The sequence below is a fragment of the Leuresthes tenuis genome, unplaced genomic scaffold (assembly GCF_036924035.1).
Source record: "Leuresthes tenuis unplaced genomic scaffold, fLeuTen1.0.hap1 SCAF_7, whole genome shotgun sequence".
Taxonomy (NCBI): Eukaryota; Metazoa; Chordata; class Actinopteri; order Atheriniformes; family Atherinopsidae; genus Leuresthes; species Leuresthes tenuis.
This window is the reverse complement of record NW_027325361.1, coordinates 19,706,697-19,725,298: the sequence shown is the minus strand read 5'-3', so window position 1 is coordinate 19,725,298 and position 18,602 is coordinate 19,706,697. Positions and strand designations below refer to the sequence as shown.

The following is an 18,602-nucleotide window of genomic DNA, read 5'->3' as shown; positions in this document are numbered from 1 at the left end:
TACAATTCAAGATACCTTTTAACATAATATAATACTTTTTAAAGAATGTGATTTCAATACAGTGGTGCATACATTAATCAAATGATAAGGAAGGGAGCCTGGTAATTATGAATTCCAACTAATTTTGGCAAAATGATGTATGCGATAGCCGTCATATATGAGAAAACAAACAGAAAAAAGGATGGACATCAGCTAGTGTTACTCTGAGAAATAAAAGGCCACGTCTAGCTTGATATTTAACTTTAACTTATATGGGTTAATGTATATTTTTTAAACATAAAATCACCATAAGCTTAGACACACTTCTACAACTCCACTTTGCTTATAAACTTGCCTTTTTTTTGCACAAAGTGGAGCTGAACAGATTGTAAAATTAGCACCCTTCGACTCCAAATTTCACAATTGGAATCGGGCTGAAAAGTGCTATACGCCAAGATTCACAACCCAACCATTTGCCCATTACACAGAATCAGAGGTGTACTGTGTTCACTGTATTGTTTAAAGTGACATTCTTCTCTCGCCCTTAGATTTTTATATAGGTAATAAGTGTTTGTAGTGTGAAGGTAATATTGCTCTCTCATGCTCATCTCCCCTTTTCTATCCATTGCAGGGGATGAATGAGATGTGTAAAGTGTAAAAGTAATAATGTTCTCTCACCCTCACCTTCTCTCTGCTGCTGCTGCTGGATGACCTGGGGCGGCTGGGGCAGTGTTTGGCCAATGGGTGTCAGCGTGGTGGCTGGGTAGATCGCTGCAGACAGGGTGAAGAAATTAAGAGAGAGGAGTGTAAAAAACGGCAATCCCACAGAGATGCTTAAGGTCTATCATAAAGGCATAACATTTGTAATCAAAGGCTCTCTGATCTTGTTTTCTAAGGCACTGTTCTACACTATCTGAATACACACAGCCTCACACTCGCACAGTAAATACCCTGCTAAATACCCTTCTAGCTGCTACTTATTTGGCATATATAACCAAGCATAAAAGCTCAGGAATACTGAGCAGTGAGCAAGCCATTCCTGCCTCTCACCTGTGTATTGCTGTACACCAGTGAAGGCTTGCTGGAGGGTGTCAGCAGCGGTGGGGCTCTGGGTGGAGTAGGGTGGCAGGCCGTTGGTATACACTGTCTCCACCGCAGGGTGTCCGTTGGGCTGATGAGGGATCCCAGTGAATCCATTGACGATGGGCGTGACGATGCTGGGCACTGCAGAGGTGGTGATGTTGGCTGGTGGAGAACTTAGGCCTGCTGGGAAAAAAATAAATAAAGTTCACTGTTACTGGATCAGGAGCACACCTTCTGTGTGCATCTACATGACCCTACAAACTGATTTTAATGCAGACAAATACAAGCATAGATACAGATACAACACAAACACACACACATTAGACACAGAACTCGTGACCACAAGCTACACTGCATCCTGTCTCTAATGCAAGGACACGGGTGCGATGTGAGTCTGTCACATATCCACCGTTTGCCGTGACACATCCTGTAGAATAGCTGGGAAGTCAACCTGTGAAAAATGAGCCTGTCTATTGTGTTTGTGCGATACCCTGCTGGCTCCTATTGCTCAAGATGATGAAACCACTATGCAACTTCTGAGAAAAAAAAAAAAGAAAAAGATCTGGTCTAGATAGAAGCAGATTACAGAGGGAGATTTGCTTGAGCGAGCAGGTAGCGTATACACAAAGATGCCGCTTACCTTTATACATCATAGAAAAAAAAAACCCAGAAGAACAACAGTTGGCAGTTTGACAAATGGGTAGGTTGTGACATATATGGTACATGCCTGACAGGCAGCTGCAGCGAGGCTCATGAGTGGAATCAAAATTGGCTGCTCCCTGTTCTCTGTCATTCAATGCATTTTAAAAGAATCCTGTGTTAGAAAGTGTTTCCAATTATTCTGGAGAAGTCAAAGTACCCATTCTGAGTGGAATCTCACTTTGCGATGGCCTCTCAAAGGGGGTTTCTCCGTGGCAAATCATCTGAGCTTGCTGAAGTACGGCTCCCCAGAGAACCTCCTCTCAATCTGGAAACCCTCACCCTGATTGGACAGACAGTCTAGGTTGTCACGGAAACCCTTCAGCTAGCCATATCCCCACAATCTGGTACCTCAATAAGGACCCCGCTGTGAGTGGGGGTTCAGAGAGGCTAAACAATCACATCCAGTATACACAAATCATACGCTGAGATGGAACTGTAAATAAGCTGTACATCACATGATCAAAACTCAGGCCCGAATACATGTGGGGTTGCTGTCGTTATTCTCTCCTTATGATATGTCTTTTTCTCTCATTTTCTTTCTCCCCCTTCTCTTTCTTCTCTCCTTGTCTCAGCGTTTAAGCTACGAGGAGTCTGACTGTCATGTATGCAACAGCAGTGATCAGGGGAATTGGGAGAACTGTTGTGTCTTTTGCACTATTTTCTTTTTTTTTCTTCTTCTTCTTTCTGAGAGGCCTCCCCACGTTGCTTGTTTCCTGTGTAACTGTGATGAATTAGACCCCAGTTTCAGCCCATTCTCCCACCAAAACCCAGGAGACTGCCGTTCCTACACCAAGGGCTAGAGGCAGCCAGTCTGCCCAGGCCACACGCACTCTACTGTACCACCAGATAATGCACCCTCTCCATCATCAGGCAAATTCATTTTCCAAAGTTTAACAGTGCTATGGGTGCTCACGCCCATGTATGTGCAGCAGTTGTAGTGATAGTGGGAGTAAGAGTAGAAGATGGCAGGTTAGACCAGTGCAATTACATAAGTTATAGGGTCAGCAGTTTAATAAGGTGTCTGTGGTAAAGGACAAATAAAAGTCCAGTTAGGTTACCTCGTGCAAAATGCCACAGCAGGGAATTGACAAAAGAATAACCAGCAAAATAAAGACTGCACTGATTGACAATAATGGAAAAAATGTCTGACACATTTGTGTGTCATATCTAAACTTAATGGTAAAAAGAGAGAAAAAAAAATTCTATCATGATATTGAAAAAAGACAATAAAACCATGTCCACAAAAACAATGATAACCCATTATGATGGGGAAACCATTTATGTGTCCTAGTCATCATCTTTGTCCATACTGGCCCAATGGCCTAACATTTAACATGAGGAGAGCCAAAAGATGCCTCTCTACAGTTGAGATAAGGAAGTATTTCCTGCTATCCTGAACTAGAAAATAAGACAATTTAATTTTATACCTCAGTGGACATATAGTTCTGCCACGGTGGAAAATTGTATTCATAGCTTGTTTACAATGCACACACAAGAATGCCAATCTACATGCGGCTGTCAGCTTGTTCGACGTGTATTGGCCTGTAATAATGACATGTTGTTCCCACTCCCCAAGCTAAGGGACTGCAGATTACATATTCTATACAGCTAGCTCTTAACTCAATCAATTTGCTCCTCATTATTACTGCACGAAAGGACTTTGCACAGCCAAACAGTAAGTACATGTGCATGTCACATACATTTATTTATGTTATGAAATCAAAATTGCATTCACATTTTTGCAGGTTCTACTGAGAGAGGGAAAGTGTTGATTTGCTCCCTGCAATGATTACCTCACAAAAGGAGTCTTCAAATGCGACAGAAGTATTTATTATGCTAATTATGCATTCAAATCATCGAGGAATGCCATATCCATACTGGAGAGTGCAGTCATTACCAACACAAGGACTGTCTTTTACTGGAGCAAGTAATAAGCACTCAAAACAGATGCTTTCATCTAACTGATTTAAAATGTGATGATTTAGAGTCAAGGAGAAAATGTCTGTCTGCTGTGAATAATAAATCTAAGTATGGGAAGAGCAGCTTATTCAAAGGCATGTTGGCATACAAAGAAAAACTATGTGACTTTGAACATTGCCCTTTAGATAAGGGATACATTTTTCCAGGGCAAATCAGTAGTGACATGAAATTTCTTCATCTCGGTGTTTAGTAGTCACTCAGCTTAATACAAAATTTCCTCTGGTAAATATTCAAATCCACACGAAGACACATTTTTTATGTAACAGAGGCATAGTGTGTTATGTTTTATTATGCATGACTCCTACCAATATTGTCCTTCACAGCTGTTTATAGATGTTATAAACCCTCTCCACTTCTACCAAAAATCAGTAATGCAGACCCCATCTGCAGTAAATAAGTTAAGGATTTGCTGCTAGGGGGAACATCAGTTAACTTGATAAGTTTTGCCTTGATTTATTATCCTCATCAATTATCATGTTAATGGCTGTCAGGATGTACTAGTATGCTGATGACACAACCCCTGTGCAGTCAAGAAACAGCATCTCTGGCATGAAAAGAAGCTAGTCTGAAAAAAAAGACAGAATAAACTGCATGAAAAGAGTTAGAACTTAGGTAAAAAGTTCACAGCACACCTGGGGGAAAGAATCTAGCAGATATCTAGCATCTGCTGAAGAGTTCAGCATCTTAATAGGAAACCATAATACAACTACTGAAAAGTTCCAAACACCCCATACATATCTCAACATTAACAAGAGAGTAACTGAGGGGAGTGGCTACTATACTAAACAAGTTGAGCCATAGTGGGTAAGGCACACAACTGCTGTGTCTTTAGTTCTTTTCACACAGTGGTTGTGCTGTACTGACACAGCGAAAAACGCTCCTGTTTACCACTTTGGTCATTCATAGGGACTGAACATAGATGGCAGAGCACTGTATCAGAATGTGCTATCGAATAGCAAGCCTGTGTCCTGGTGTGCTCGACTTCGACTCAACGTTCTCCCTCTGTGCCTCACAAACAGGAGGGTGATGCACAAGAAGGTATAACTCACGCTCTGAATGGGCAGCTTGAAAAGAGCTTCTTAGTGTGCTTCACTTTCAGTGTTTACTTTGGCTTTCTTAACAATATCTAAAGAAAAGCCTTGAAAAAAAAGTCAGAATAATCCCTCCAACATATGTTAGAATCTGTAGAACTTGCCTGGTCTATTTCCAAACTAAATAACACTCTTTCCAACCTCAGCAGCACACTCAGGGGAAAATCTTCATACAAACTTTTATTTGTAATTTATTCTCAGCTGACATTAAAAAAGACTATTTGAAACTTGATTGAGCAATTATTCGTATGAAATGTGCCAACTCTTCACAGTAGCACATATACTGAGGTGTCTGCTCTCCTTCTGAGGCTGATATACAGGCAGTGCACTAAATATTGCAAAGTGATCCCTGTGCAGAAGATCTGGGCAGCTTCTTGAAGCTCCATAGCTGGTGGACCTCAGTATTGCTCACACAGATTAGGTCTGTATAGACAAGAGCTGCCGGGAGAACACACTCATGCAGCTCAGTGGCTTTGCCATCATTTGTATCTAAAGACCCCTTGGAGATTTTTAATAGTTTTGCCCTTGAAGATAGAATTAATCTACAGTCTAAAGTACAACCAAGTACAATGTGTAGAAGCAGAGGAGTGTCTCTCTTATTCCTGTTAAATAGCTTAGAAATACTCAAACTACTATCGGCATGATTTTTTAATTTTCACATAATACTGACACAAAGAATACTTTGTCTGTACTCATAGATGCTTCAACAGAATTGTTATTGTAAAAAAGTTATTTGGAACTGCTAAACAATAAAAATGATAACAGCTAAGCTGCATGATGAACTGTGTTCTACATGTTCTTGGCTTGCTAAAGGCAACGCCCTCAGTTCTCTGTGTCACCTGGACCTAGTGGCCGCAGGCCAAGCAAAATCATGGCAAAGAACGGTGGTTGTTTAAAGGGACTCTGGCTGGCTTACACATCCCCAGGCCATCTAAGAGTTTCAGCAACTGTTGCGTTTCAAGTTTTATTCACTGACTGCCTGTCATTCAGCTTGACTGACAAAGCCTAGAATCATACACCGAATAAAAGAAATATACTGCCCCTGCAAGAGGTGCATTCTTTTCTTATCATGTTGGACTAAGAGAAGAGTGGATGCTACAGTGACTCATTACCCAGTTTTGGGATTGGTGTTATTATGAGATAAACAAGTCTGTGCAAACAGGATTAGCATCCTCACTACAGTAAACATCTCAAAAATACGACACACTGACAACTTTAACATCACATAAAAGCTGTTGTTTCTACACACTTGAACATTTCGGTTAGCTTACAGACATTTTTTAAAAAGTAAGTGTTTCATATGACAACTTTAAAGAAAGCAACTACGGTTGATCCATCATTACAATCTGAGAGGGACTGAGAGCTGAAGGTCACCCCATTTATTAGAACCGAAAGGTGTTAAAGTTGCCTGCTGTTTCATCAGGCTCTGATGTGGTGTGTAACTGATGTGTAAGCCTGTTAGCTGATATTCTGCGGTAAATAAACTTCCAAGCTTATCCATCCCTTTCGTTTGCTTGTTTTAGAATTACTCCTCAAAAATAATGTGTCTAAATAAAATGTGGCCATGAGCCATGGAGGGCAGGTAATATTAAGAAAGATCACCATGTCAAACAGTTCATTAGTTTCCTGGTGTTCGTCACCATGGAAGTGTTCTGCACCGGCGGTGTAACCATGTTTGAATCCAGCAGGGATGTTGTGGCTCATCCAGCCTCACTGTAAGTGGGTTGTCTCTGGCTGTGCAGCATCTGCAGTACATTTTGTGTAAAATGCACTTGTGCGTGTACATCTTCACTGTGGAACAGCACCATGCAACAGAACATTAGAGTGACTTTGATTACACACTTTTCTCATCCAAATAAAGCATCCTTGACTCTGCGTGTTCCTCACCACATATACCCAGCGGGATCCTTAGCTCTCGCCGTTTCTCTCCTCCTTGCTTCCCTCGCCCTCCCTCTTTCCCATCCTGTTTCTCCAGCTTTTCCTTGCTTTCCCTTGTTTTGTTTAACTTTTATTTCTTCTGCTGCACTCAGGAAGCAGCACCTGGTGAACATTATTTTCAAAAAGCATCATCATGCATCATTGTAAGGATACATGCTCTAATCAGCTGAACCATCTGGCAAACGGCTTATGCACCATCAAGCTTAAATGCTTTGCATCTGTTGATCAAATGGATGTCTCATTGTTTTCAGAGTAACACCCTTAACCTCTGAGCCTCTTTGTACTCCAGCCTGCTGTCAAACAAGATTCTTCTTGTTACAGAGGTTACCCTGATCATTTGAATAAAAGATTAAGATCACACATTTACCCAAAGATCAGAAAGGTTTTTCATATATTCAACCATCATCGTGGCTTTATGTGAATGCAGAGCTTTGTGCGTAATCAAGACAGGCTTTAGTGCAGCTGTCAATAGACAGCAGCTTTTATTTCTAAAGCAAAGGGGACTAATTCATTAAACTCCACCTTATATACTTTTGCACACAAAATTTCAAACTCTAATTTGGATGATGAGACAACTTAATGCAAAAATTACACCTCCATCAAAACAGAAATGCACTCTAAGATTCAGATATTACAATGAATTATACACCAACTTGTGGCAGGCGTCCTACAGTGTCTCAGTAGTGTCAGAATCTCTTGGCCTACTTATACAGACATCCTTGCCAGTAACGTTATGTATGCCTTCAACAAACGCTAAATAAGTCATGGTTGTGAGTGTGAAAAAGGAGAGCAAAAATAACTGTGCGCACCAAAGCAGCAAGCTACCACTCCTCCAGCTGCTGGCAGCGGCCCTCAAATTAATGAATGAAAAAAAAAAGAAAACAACAGATTTAATATTCACCACAGTCCCCAAAATCTTATAATCACCCTTTTCCCAAGGTCTCTGGTGGAAAATGATATCAATTGCACCACTTCACACAAACCTGATTTACAGGCGTCTCTCTTAATATATGTATCTTAAACATAAACATTTTTATTCTTTGCTTAAACCAGATTGGTAGCTCCCAGAATTGCCAGTGGATATGAAACTTAAATCTCCCTCTTCATAAGTAGTTGGTGTACTTTTCATAGACAACAAAAGCAAAATCAGCAATATTTCATTTGGAGCAAAGCACTGATTTCATATATTTCATGCACAAACCACAAAAACACTACAATCTTACAGGAGAACAAAGCCTCTCACACAAACACACGGCCTCACCCACCCACACACACACAAAGCCTGAGCTCCTTGCGACACAGTTGCACTATCTTCAATCAGCACTATTGTGTTGCAAAATACAGGTATGGGTGCTGAACACAAAGGTCTGAATTGCAATACTGTCAGTGCTATAGCTGTCAAAATAGGAGCTTCTCAGCAAGACTGAGCTCTGCTTTTAATCACTGTCTCAGATTGATTACGCCCGCCCAAAAGTGCACACTTTGCACTGGAAACATCACTGTGAATATTTGACAAATGGGTCTCCTCTCAAGATATATTGCCCCATGGTGAGAATGATATCATGTATGTCTACAGCATATGTGTCCACTGGCAACATCTTTCGTTACATATATGGGTTTGTGTGGCTTTAGGTGGAGACATGTTGAATTAAAGGCTACAATTTGTCCTGTGACACTCTCCTCTGTGCCCGCTCTGCAAATTTTCTACATATTCTGATTTAGCTTAATGTTGGGAATTATGTATGGAAAGAACAAACAGGATTTGAACAGTAAGACTGAGAGCACCTTGGTGGACAGAATATCTTTTATCTACAAAAACTGCAGCTCAACAAGAACGCAATAAAGTGCTGCAGGTTTGTAGAAACTGGGTTCATTTGATCGCTGTAAAGAACATCTAAAACTGGCCTTATTGTTCTGGTGATTGTAATGTTTCTTGCATGAACTCGATAAAAGCCACCAAAGACATCAGCTTAGAAACTGAATGCTGCAGAGTTGACAAAGTAGGTGAGCAGTACACAACAAAGACTTAGATACTGTATAATTTATCTGGGCTTATGCTTTTGTGAAGTGAAGAATCTTCAAGTTTCTTCTGTTTAAAGGAAAACAAAACACTGCTGAATAAGCAAAGCTTATGCAGTGGGTAGGTTATTTCAAAGTCCTTCCCTTTTCTCTATTATGGCAGATCTCTATAATGTTTCTGCATAGGGGCTGTTTGTCATGGAAAACAAAAACAACTGCATGCAGATCATGCACAAGTGCTTCACAGCGCAAGGTCAAAATACTATGGGGAAATTAATGCCTTATCTGTAAACTTAGTTATTGATATTCCTTACTCTTCTGCTGCAACAGTAACCCCAAATATTTTCAGCATTCGCAAACAACATAAACATGCAAATCTCATTGTACTCCTTCTTTCCCTCCAGAGGAATAATTTTGGATTACAACTAAGCAGGCGCTCTTTCTTTTGGCCATGCTGCAGCTCTAGATTTTAGTCTTAACACACATACAGAAAAGACTTGCACACCAATATGCATACAGACATGATTAAAACACAAGCTGACCCTGCTGGCGTGGTTTAGAAACAAAAACACACAAGAGGAGAGGGAATGAAACTGAGTGCTCACCCAGGGTTTGATGAAACTCACCCGACACCGGGGTCATGGGGGTGGGTGGGAGGCTGTTGATGTTGAGCGCCCCCATCTGGTGGATCTGTGTGGTGGGAAAAGCCACGCTAGGCGTGAGGTAACCTCCGTGGCTTGCTGCCATGATGGCCGCTTGCTGCTGCATGAGCTAAAGAAGAGGGACACGGAGAGATGGGTGGAGGAGAGGATGGTTGGATGGGATGTGCGAGAGAGAGCAGGAGGGAGACAGGGGAACGAGAGAGGTGAGGGGAGGACAGATGGCGATGAAAAATATAGTAAGTTGCAGAAGAGTCAGGGAAAGACGGAAGATGGGGAGCAAGAGAGAAACATGGCAAGGGTAGGGCAGAGGGAGGAAGGTATGTAGAGGTTGATGGATGGATAGTGCAAGGGAAGTGCAGAGAAAGTAGAGCAGAAGAAAAGAAAGAGAAGAAAAAAGAAGCCTGTCAACCTATGTTTAGTGAATCTGTCTTTCCTCCCAGCAGGAAGCCTGTCACCAGCTGCAGAAACGATTTAATAGCTGTCTGTTGGGCTCATACAAATCAAGGCATTGACATGTGCACATTATCTCTGTGCTCAGGGGACAGGGAAAGTTTGCAGAGTCGCAAAGGCTTTTTCCTTACAATTGTCAAACTTCACAATACTTTGTTTGGCTGTATGGAAATACCACAGTCGCCTCCCACTCTTGTCCATTTTTCCCCTGGCTCATCTCTGAATTTTCTGACGTATTTATGATGATTGCTGCTTGCAGGCTGACATGCATCCAGGACTTCAAATTTTCTTTGTTTTATATTCAAGTCGGACGTCATCTTGGCCTCTCACTTGGTTAGTATCTTGACAAAATGGAGGGTATTTTTCAGATATGATACATATTTGGGCTGGACCACCACTGAATGACCACAGTCTTTTCTGTTGAAAAGCTCCTTGTAAATTAAGTCACTAAATCACTAAAATTATATTCTTAAACCAAGCAATGACAAGTAACTCGAATTCAAGACCATGTTAGTAAAACAGCGTGTTTAGTCAGTCAATGGTAGTTGATTTTCACCTGCTGGACAATTCCACAAAAAGATAAAATCAATAGCCTTCATTCACTCTGCATTTCTATTTAGCATGAAGTGAGAAGTGAGAGCTGAAATTCTTTTCCATCAAATGCAGCCCATGGAGTGTCCATTCATATGCATAGGACAAGCTCAAATGCACCGCTGCCTTGAACTGCACTCGCACACAAAGATGCACACACACACGCATACAACATGCATGAAGAGTGATCAAGACTATTTGAGCTTCCACACTCTGCTTAAATCCTCCCAGTGCAAAACCACACTCTGAATGCCTAATTCGGAAGAAAATCCATCATTGTACAATGGCTTTTGCAGCTTGTGAACCAGTGGGTTTATCTAGGGAATCAATAATCTTTTGCTGGCTGTGTAGCTGCCCATCAGGCATGCAGACCTGTGTGGTATAGGAATACAAACACAGCAGGGCCAACCTCTTGCCCCCATTTCTGCATCTGTTTAATACTGCATAGCTTGTATGTGTCAAGGGAGCTGCTGATGTCCGTGGCCCGAGACTGACTCGTATAGGCAGAAATCAAACTCCTCTGCCACCGGCACTGATGCTAATGACTACAATGCGAGACTGTGAAGGTATAGAACTGCACTCTGCTTGTATTTGCATGTGGATCCGGCAACGGAAAAGCCAATTATTTTCCCTCAATGCCCCTGTCAGGTAACCTGAAAGTGGCTGTCCTGCTGTAGAGTGTCCAGTGCTGGCGTGTCATCCATTAGCCACATACCTCGCCACTGCTATCTATTAACGCCTTTTGTTATTTGCATAATTTTATCAACCTGACAAATGGGGATCATCTATTTCTTTCCAAATAAGATGAATTGAGCCTTCAAGGGGGGATAGCTAAAAAAGACAGAAGCAGAGCAAGAAACTTGACAAAAGCAATGGCAAAGAAACAAACAAAGAGGTCTGGGGCTGACCTGCTTTGGCAATGCTGTGACTGCCCTTCCATTAGGATGAGAACAGTGTTGGACTTTAGGCCGATGAGTCTGACTGGGCTGGTATTACAGAATAAATACACTGTCACAACCATTGAAGTTTTTTTGAGCGGGGGGTCTGTCTTTTCTTAGGCGAGGCTTTTTGAGAGGACTGAGGACTTTGGGCTGGTTCTAATGAGTCTGCAGCCTTTTCATTGTGGCCACTGTGAAGTTGTGGTAAATCGTAGCTTGTCCAGAATATCATCCTCTCTGTCTACTCATGTCTAAGATAATACAGGCCATCTGTCAGATTGTCATGGATAACTCTGGCACTAACTGATGCTTTGCTCCACATGAAAATCCAGCAAATAGGAAATTCAAGCATGTAATTATCTTTGAATGTAGTGGTTAATACACTGACTCTGATAAAGAAAAAAAATACCAAAAAAAAAAAAGCTTAAGAGCAGAAAGCAGAGTGGCAATATTGCCAGAATTAAAGTCACTCTATGTTACTTTTCATGTCCTTATTTCTTGTCTTTCAAAAATTCAAAAGCTCTACATTCAAAAGTCTCTGCCTTTTCTTTATTCATGCACTACCCAGCAGATAGAAAATGTCTCTGATGAAGAATGAGCACAACTAAGTCATCATCATCATAGACACAACCCTTTCTTACTACCTTTTCTCACCTCATGAAACAGGGAAGAGCAGGCAGACAGAAACAAGCAGAACAAAAGAGGAGTGCATGAGATAGAAGGGAAGAAAGGAAGCTACCCGAACTTCAGCTGCATTCATTTAGTGTCAGACATCTGCTTTTTTATTGCAACCTGATGGCATTACTCTCCCCTGGTGCTAGCAGGCAATCACCTCTTTATCACATGGCAATTATCTCTGTTGTGCCGCTCTGCGACTCACTGACTCCTAACCCTATGACATGTGACCCCTTACAGTCCAACAGCCAATGATGGAGGCAAGAGGGGGAGACAGAAACAAAGAGAGGCAAAGGGGGAGAGGTAGAGAGGGTGAAAAAGGTTGAAAAAATGAGAGAGAGGGAGACAGCAGTTCAATGAGGTGAACTAAAAGACTGAGGACTGGTGCTCAAGGGCCACATTTGTTACCACCATGGTAGCAGGCTGCATTACCACAGAAAGATTTTAATAGGATTTTTTTCATCTCCGATGCACTTTGCAGTGTGTGTGCATGAGTGCTTGAGTTGAGGCACATGCAAGGGCTGTCAAAAGCTAGTCCTCACAAGTATAATACAGTGAAATCAGGTCACACACACACATACTGGGGTGTGTATGTGTACGGGAGGTTTACAGTACAGCCAAATGATGCCGTAATTTGTTGCCATCATTTCTAGTGTGTGCTGTGTGGCAAAAAGATTTGTTTGACTGTGGATCCTGCCGACAGGGGGAGATGTTTCCTAATGTGAGTTTACAGCCATCGTCTTCCCTCTCATTCACACTCATACTGTCACTATTAGCAGCAAGTTAAGCCATCCCTCCTCCTCTTGTTTAAGTAGCCTACTATCTTATGGAGGCGAGAGCCGTGCCATGCTAGAGTTGCCCCTTAAATCTGAAACTTTTCACCTGTCCTTCGATACAAAAACCAAGAGGAGCTAAAATGGCTGGCTTTACCACGAGGCACCACCTCAGAAGATGAGGGGAAGAAAAGTGACATCTAACTGTGTACAAATATGATGTTTTTGTCTTGAAGGGAGGACACAAAAAAGTAATAAAGCTAGTTTTATTACTCATATTCAGCAATTCACGGAAGAGCTATTATCATTCAACACCGACACTGTACTGAAACATGAATCTCACTGTCTTGCTTTCCTTGGCTTGTGTTTTATGAAATCACCTTTGCAAATGGGATGTGTTCTGTCAGAGCACACCAGTGTCTGTGTCTGTCATAAAAATGGCACATTTCTCATTTTTGGCATATGTTGTCAGTGTTGTACCCCTCCAATTTGTGTTCAGAGCCCCTCCTTCTCCTGGTTTGACTAAAATCCAATTTACTGGCTGTCAGCTCAACTCTATAATCCTATCCACTGCTGTAGTGAAGAGCTAGCTCTTTGAATTTACCATTTACTGTATTCACTGGCTATAGCTATATATGCCATCTCTCCCTGTGTCTGCATCCCGTACTTTGCCATTTCGTCTTCTCTTGGCCAGTGTATATGGAGAGTAGGCGAACACGTAGTGTGTCTTTGGAGATAAAGTCCTTTTTCTGTCACTGCAGGTTTTTCGTCTTGGGGGAGTGTGCGTAGTTTATCTTGCAGAAACGAAACATTCATTGTATCACTTCAGCACACTCCCGGTGGTTGCAGTGAAATGAAGTCTGCACACCGTGCGTATGCAGCCAGCACCAATGAGTCGAAGGTAAACACAACTGCTGCACAAGCTGGACACCCACACTGAAGGGAACTAGTATTTTCTTTACTCCACTTCATTCGTATCTAGAAAGCCAGTCGTTAGTCATTAAATAAGTCTTTACTGAGCTGTGATAACGCAGACTTTACTGATAATCCATTACTGCCTCTTGCGTACTCATTACTTTGTCAAAAGTTGGGGGTGAGCTTATCTCCAAGGTTGCCTCTCCTCCGAGTTTCTGCGGCAACTTTTCTTATTTTGGTGAGTTTGTTTGTAATATTCAGGTTCATAGCATCCACAATCTCTGTGATTCATATTTCTAAATTCAAGGAGAATTTCACCTTCACAAGCATAATGTGTCTAAAAAACTCATATTTGCAATTTGTACTTTAGATTTAATGGTAACTGATTCTCTCTAATGCTGAAGTTTCCACCATGCCCTTGTTACTTTCACTCAAAACTGAATTTCAGAGCATTTTCCTGCATTTTTCTCTGTATGAGAGAGTGGAGGAGGAGAGAAGAAGTGCGTCTCTTGTGTGTGTCTGTATGAGCCAACACAGGTCTCTGCCACAGTAAATAAAAGTCATGGCCAACCTGAGCAGGGCACAATGGTCTCCCTGCAGACCACCACTGCCTCCTCCACCCCTTAAACATTTGCATTTCTCCACATTTCCCGGGAAAGGGCTGCATTTCATGAATGGTAATGAAGGTGGGAGTTTTACTGGAGAGTGCACAAGAGATGGCCTCGCAATTACTCTGGGATGGTCAATTTGCACATTTCACAGTGGGTCCCATGGCTGTGATATGAAAATGAGGGAAATGGATAAGCCCCCAAGACCTGGCTAACATCAACAATTAATCCTGGCATTTAGAAACTGCGAAAAAAATTTACTTCTACATCCAAATGAATACAGGAAACGATGAATTTGTGTTTCTCCTTCTCAGTAAATAAATTCTCTGAGATGCATTATGTGCATTTATGCAGTGTGTTGTGACAGGGGCCCAGGTTTTTATCTCAGTGCTGGATGGAAATTCATTTTAGTTTTTTTTCAAGCAGGTAGTGTGCATGCATATGCATATGGTAGTGTACGCTGTGAGGGGGTACGTATGTGTGCTCTGCCTCAGCAGGGAAGAAGAAAGTTTCTATGCAGATAAGTTGCCTGTGGAATATTCTGAGTCAACTGTGGACCCTGAAGCATCTCATAGGCCCAGAGGGAGGGACAGTGGGAGGGAGAGGGGCAGGGTTGAGAAGCAGTGTGATCGAGGGTAAAGGGGGGAGCATGGTGAGAGGGGCTGCACAGGCTGTCTGAACTCATCAAAGAGCCGAGGGTCTACTGTGTGTGTACGGTGCCATGCCCTGAGGGGTTGGGTGGGCGGTGGTGGGAGGGCAGAGGAGAGCTGATGAAGGGGTTGGAGGGTACAAGCCAACTAAATGTGCCTACGTGCTAAGAGTAGCCAAAACCTGGTTGTAATGGCACGGCAGCGCTGAGAAGGAAGAAGGGTGGGTGTGGAGCTGATGGTAGTGACAATAGTTAGCCAAGTTCTTTCTCACCTATGTATCTGCCATGTCCGAGAAAAAAATAAGTCAAATTCTACGAGTGTACTGAGAGACAACAACAATGACACTTACCCTGTGTTACAACATCAAAATGGTTATTAGGAATGAGTTAGAGGCGAGGAAAAAACTGTTCAGATGGAATGAGCTGTTTGTCCAATATGTGACGTGAGTTCTATAACATCTGTGGTACTGCCTGAATAAGACAGTGAGTAGCCCAACACGGTTCAGAACATAAACAGCAATTTAAGACTTGATATTTATAAGAAAACATCAGCACTACTTTTGACTGATTTTAGTCTTCAATGTCGTAAGGAAATACATCAGAAAATAATTCAGCTACATTCAAAGCCACACACATCTAACAAAAAAAACATTAGTTACTTATATATAATCACACTAATTTGTACTCATATCACTAAATATGAGTGCACAGGATGAAGAGCACGAACAACCATTATCTGACAAGTAGTCAATAGTCCTTTTTAATCTTTGTTAATTATCAGCTTTGGCTGGACAGTACTTTCACCAGGCCTTGCTTATTCAATCATTCATAAAGTACATATATAACCTGGATGAAACAACATGGTAAGAATGTAGGGTCTAAGGAAAGCTTTTGGTAGCCCAGCTTCACCACACAGGTCAAGTTGTTGAGGAAATAAAGAACTTCTAGACTATGTGACAGCACCTATGGATTTAAACCTATATTAACTGTGGTAAGCACCAGCAGCATTTACAGATTGTTCCTGCTCGAGATAAACGAGAAACAGTATTAGGTACGTTTTGTTTTGTCATGATTCACAAAGAAACGATCAGTATCTCTAGCTGCTGAATGTCTCCTTAGGTTTGAGAGTTTGAGATTTCTTCTGTTTGGTGCTGATGAAGCAGCATACAGTGGGTTTTAATTCCTGCCTATAATATGGCTGAAAGCTCTTTGACAAACTATGAGAGTGATTGAGTGAAATAGTCGAGCTTTGAGGGGAACTATAGAGCTGGGTGGTAAATCTCCATGGGTTCAACACTTTGAGCAGGAACTGTCACACACAAGTGGTCATTTGACACAATGATGACAGGACAATATATTGCATTATATGATAGCAGCTTTAAAGACTAGTATGCCTTGACCTAACAGTTTTATTGTCCAAGAACGACAGTGTCAAAAAGCGCTGAGTTTCATTGCACTTTTCAAATTCATTTCATAAATGTGCCCACTACGCAGTAGGCAATAATCCGTTCCAATGTACATAAATTACTCTAGGAGCTCTCATGCTTCATATGCCTTTTCCAACTCACCGCATGTGCGTAAGAGCTGTAGGTACTGAAGGGAAGGGCGATGGCTGGATTAAAGATGCCAAACTGCCCTACCATCTGCTGCATACGTCTGATGGTGCGCTCCTTGTCTGTGTCCGCGAACTTCACCACCAAGCTGGAGGAAGCACCCTAAGGAGCAAGGGGAACAAAACAAACAAAAAATCAGTGAAAAGAAGGCATGGACACTCAAACTGGCTATACTGAAAACCAGTTTCAGTGCATCACCAGGTCAGAAGACAAAGAAGGTGCACATTCCTGAAAGGCTTTCAGATAAATCCATGATCATGATGATTAACTGCATGTTCAGAGACAGACAGGAACAAAACCTTAAGAGATCCAATGCTGCTTATTATTTTGTATTTCTTAGTCTGGTATGTTTATTAATAACAACATCTGCTGTTACAATCAATACCTTGTGAGCTCCTCCACTTGCATGTCAGAGATTTTTTTTCTTTCTTTTGAAGGCGGAGGCAACATTTGAGATGCAACATCATTGCACATTTGGATTTCTGCCAAGAATGGCTTCTTCTCATTTTGTGGCTGGCATGTATATTCCCCTTTATGAGTGAATAGATCAACAACAGGCAGATGGGCAGAGAGGAAGCCTCGGTTCTTTCAATCAGTGTTACATAAAGTCACAGGGAACAAAGCTGCCTCACGGTGTATGACATGTACTTTCAATTTTCACCTCAGCTATTCTCCTTTTGTGCTGCTATAACTACTCCTCATAGTTGCTTTTCAAAGAAATTCTTTCCTTTTTAGGACACTTTCTCTGATTTTGTCCTCTGCCAGCTCTCTCGTTGTGCCTTTGGTGCAAGCTACACATCCCTTAATCAACATTACCTCTTTATACAGCCTAATAATGAAACCAGCAGGTGTGTCTGCCGCACACCCTTCATTAAGAATCTTCAAATGATTGAGCGCTACAGTTGACCTTTTGTGTGCACCGCCTCTTCCTTGCCCTCAGCGCCCCCAAACCAGCCAATCGATCCACATAAAAGGCCAAAATATTACTCTGATCTGACAGTTCAGAAAGGTTGAGTGTCAAACATGATAAGAGGTCCTGTGAAATTGATGCAAGGCTGTCAATAACAGTGGTGACTGTTGATGTGCTGGAACTGAAAGGGTGGGTGAGCACTTAAGGAATATGTGGCTGTTTGGGTGTGGATATATACAGTAGGAGCTGTGATGGACCACAAACATGCTATTCTAAATGGCATCAATCATAACAGGAATTGTTATCACAAAAAAAGTTTTTAATTTCTCTGTCTGGGATTTCTTCCCTAACTGAGGTCTCCTCCTAATAAAGACATGTACAGATAGCAAAAGATACCCTAAGACAGGCATTGGACCTTTCCACTGTAGTTTATAGATTTTATGCTCTCCTTTTCCCTTTCTCCCCACTTTGCTCAATATTCCCCCCCAACCCTCTCCTCTGGGCTTGCTCAGTCGAATCACAGGCTCGAAAGACTATAGGTGGATGGCCAGTTAGTTAGTTGGCTGTCTGAATTAATGACTGGTTGTCTAGATAGTTGAACGATTTACTGACTGGCAAACTAGCTTGCTAATTGTCCAACAGACTAGTCGTCAAACTAGCTGACACCTGTACTCCTCCCGGACAAATGACAAATTGTTTTGCTTCTTTATCCACCAGTATGTGCAATCCCTCCTCAGAGCCTTGTATGGTTCTGCAGTAAAACCAAGAGACAGGACACTTTAATATAAAATGCATCCCTTAAGCAATTTTTCTTAAATCAACAATAAGATTAGTCTCTCCAATCTTAATTTAAACACAATTGTAGTGCCATTTCTTATTCATTTGTTTACAATCAGCCTTCCTTACACCTTATCATAAGGTTTAATCCTGGGAGAGTGCGGGTCAGGACAGTGCATTTGCACATTTCTGTATCGTGTCTATTGAATATTTCAACTACCTCTCACAGTAAAAAAAAGAAAAAAAAAA

The 18,602-nt window shown here is 41.7% G+C and overlaps 1 protein-coding gene across 5 annotated transcripts in view; it reads right to left on the bottom strand.

Moving 5' to 3' along the window:
- Positions 1-18,602, bottom strand: part of celf5a (cugbp, Elav-like family member 5a) — a 181,036-nt gene that overhangs the window by 9,620 nt on the left and 152,814 nt on the right. The window contains exons 6-9 of one of the 5 annotated variants that reach the window (XM_072389750.1): positions 16,622-16,768; positions 9,398-9,563; positions 1,030-1,245; positions 658-750 (exon numbers count right to left, since the gene is read on the bottom strand). In XM_072389750.1, coding sequence (XP_072245851.1) covers positions 658-750; positions 1,030-1,245; positions 9,398-9,563; positions 16,622-16,768 — 622 coding nt within the window. The remainder of the gene's footprint in view (positions 1-657; positions 751-1,029; positions 1,246-9,397; positions 9,564-16,621; positions 16,769-18,602) is intronic. The other 4 variants (XM_072389752.1, XM_072389751.1, XM_072389753.1 and 1 more) reach the window with 4 other exon arrangements.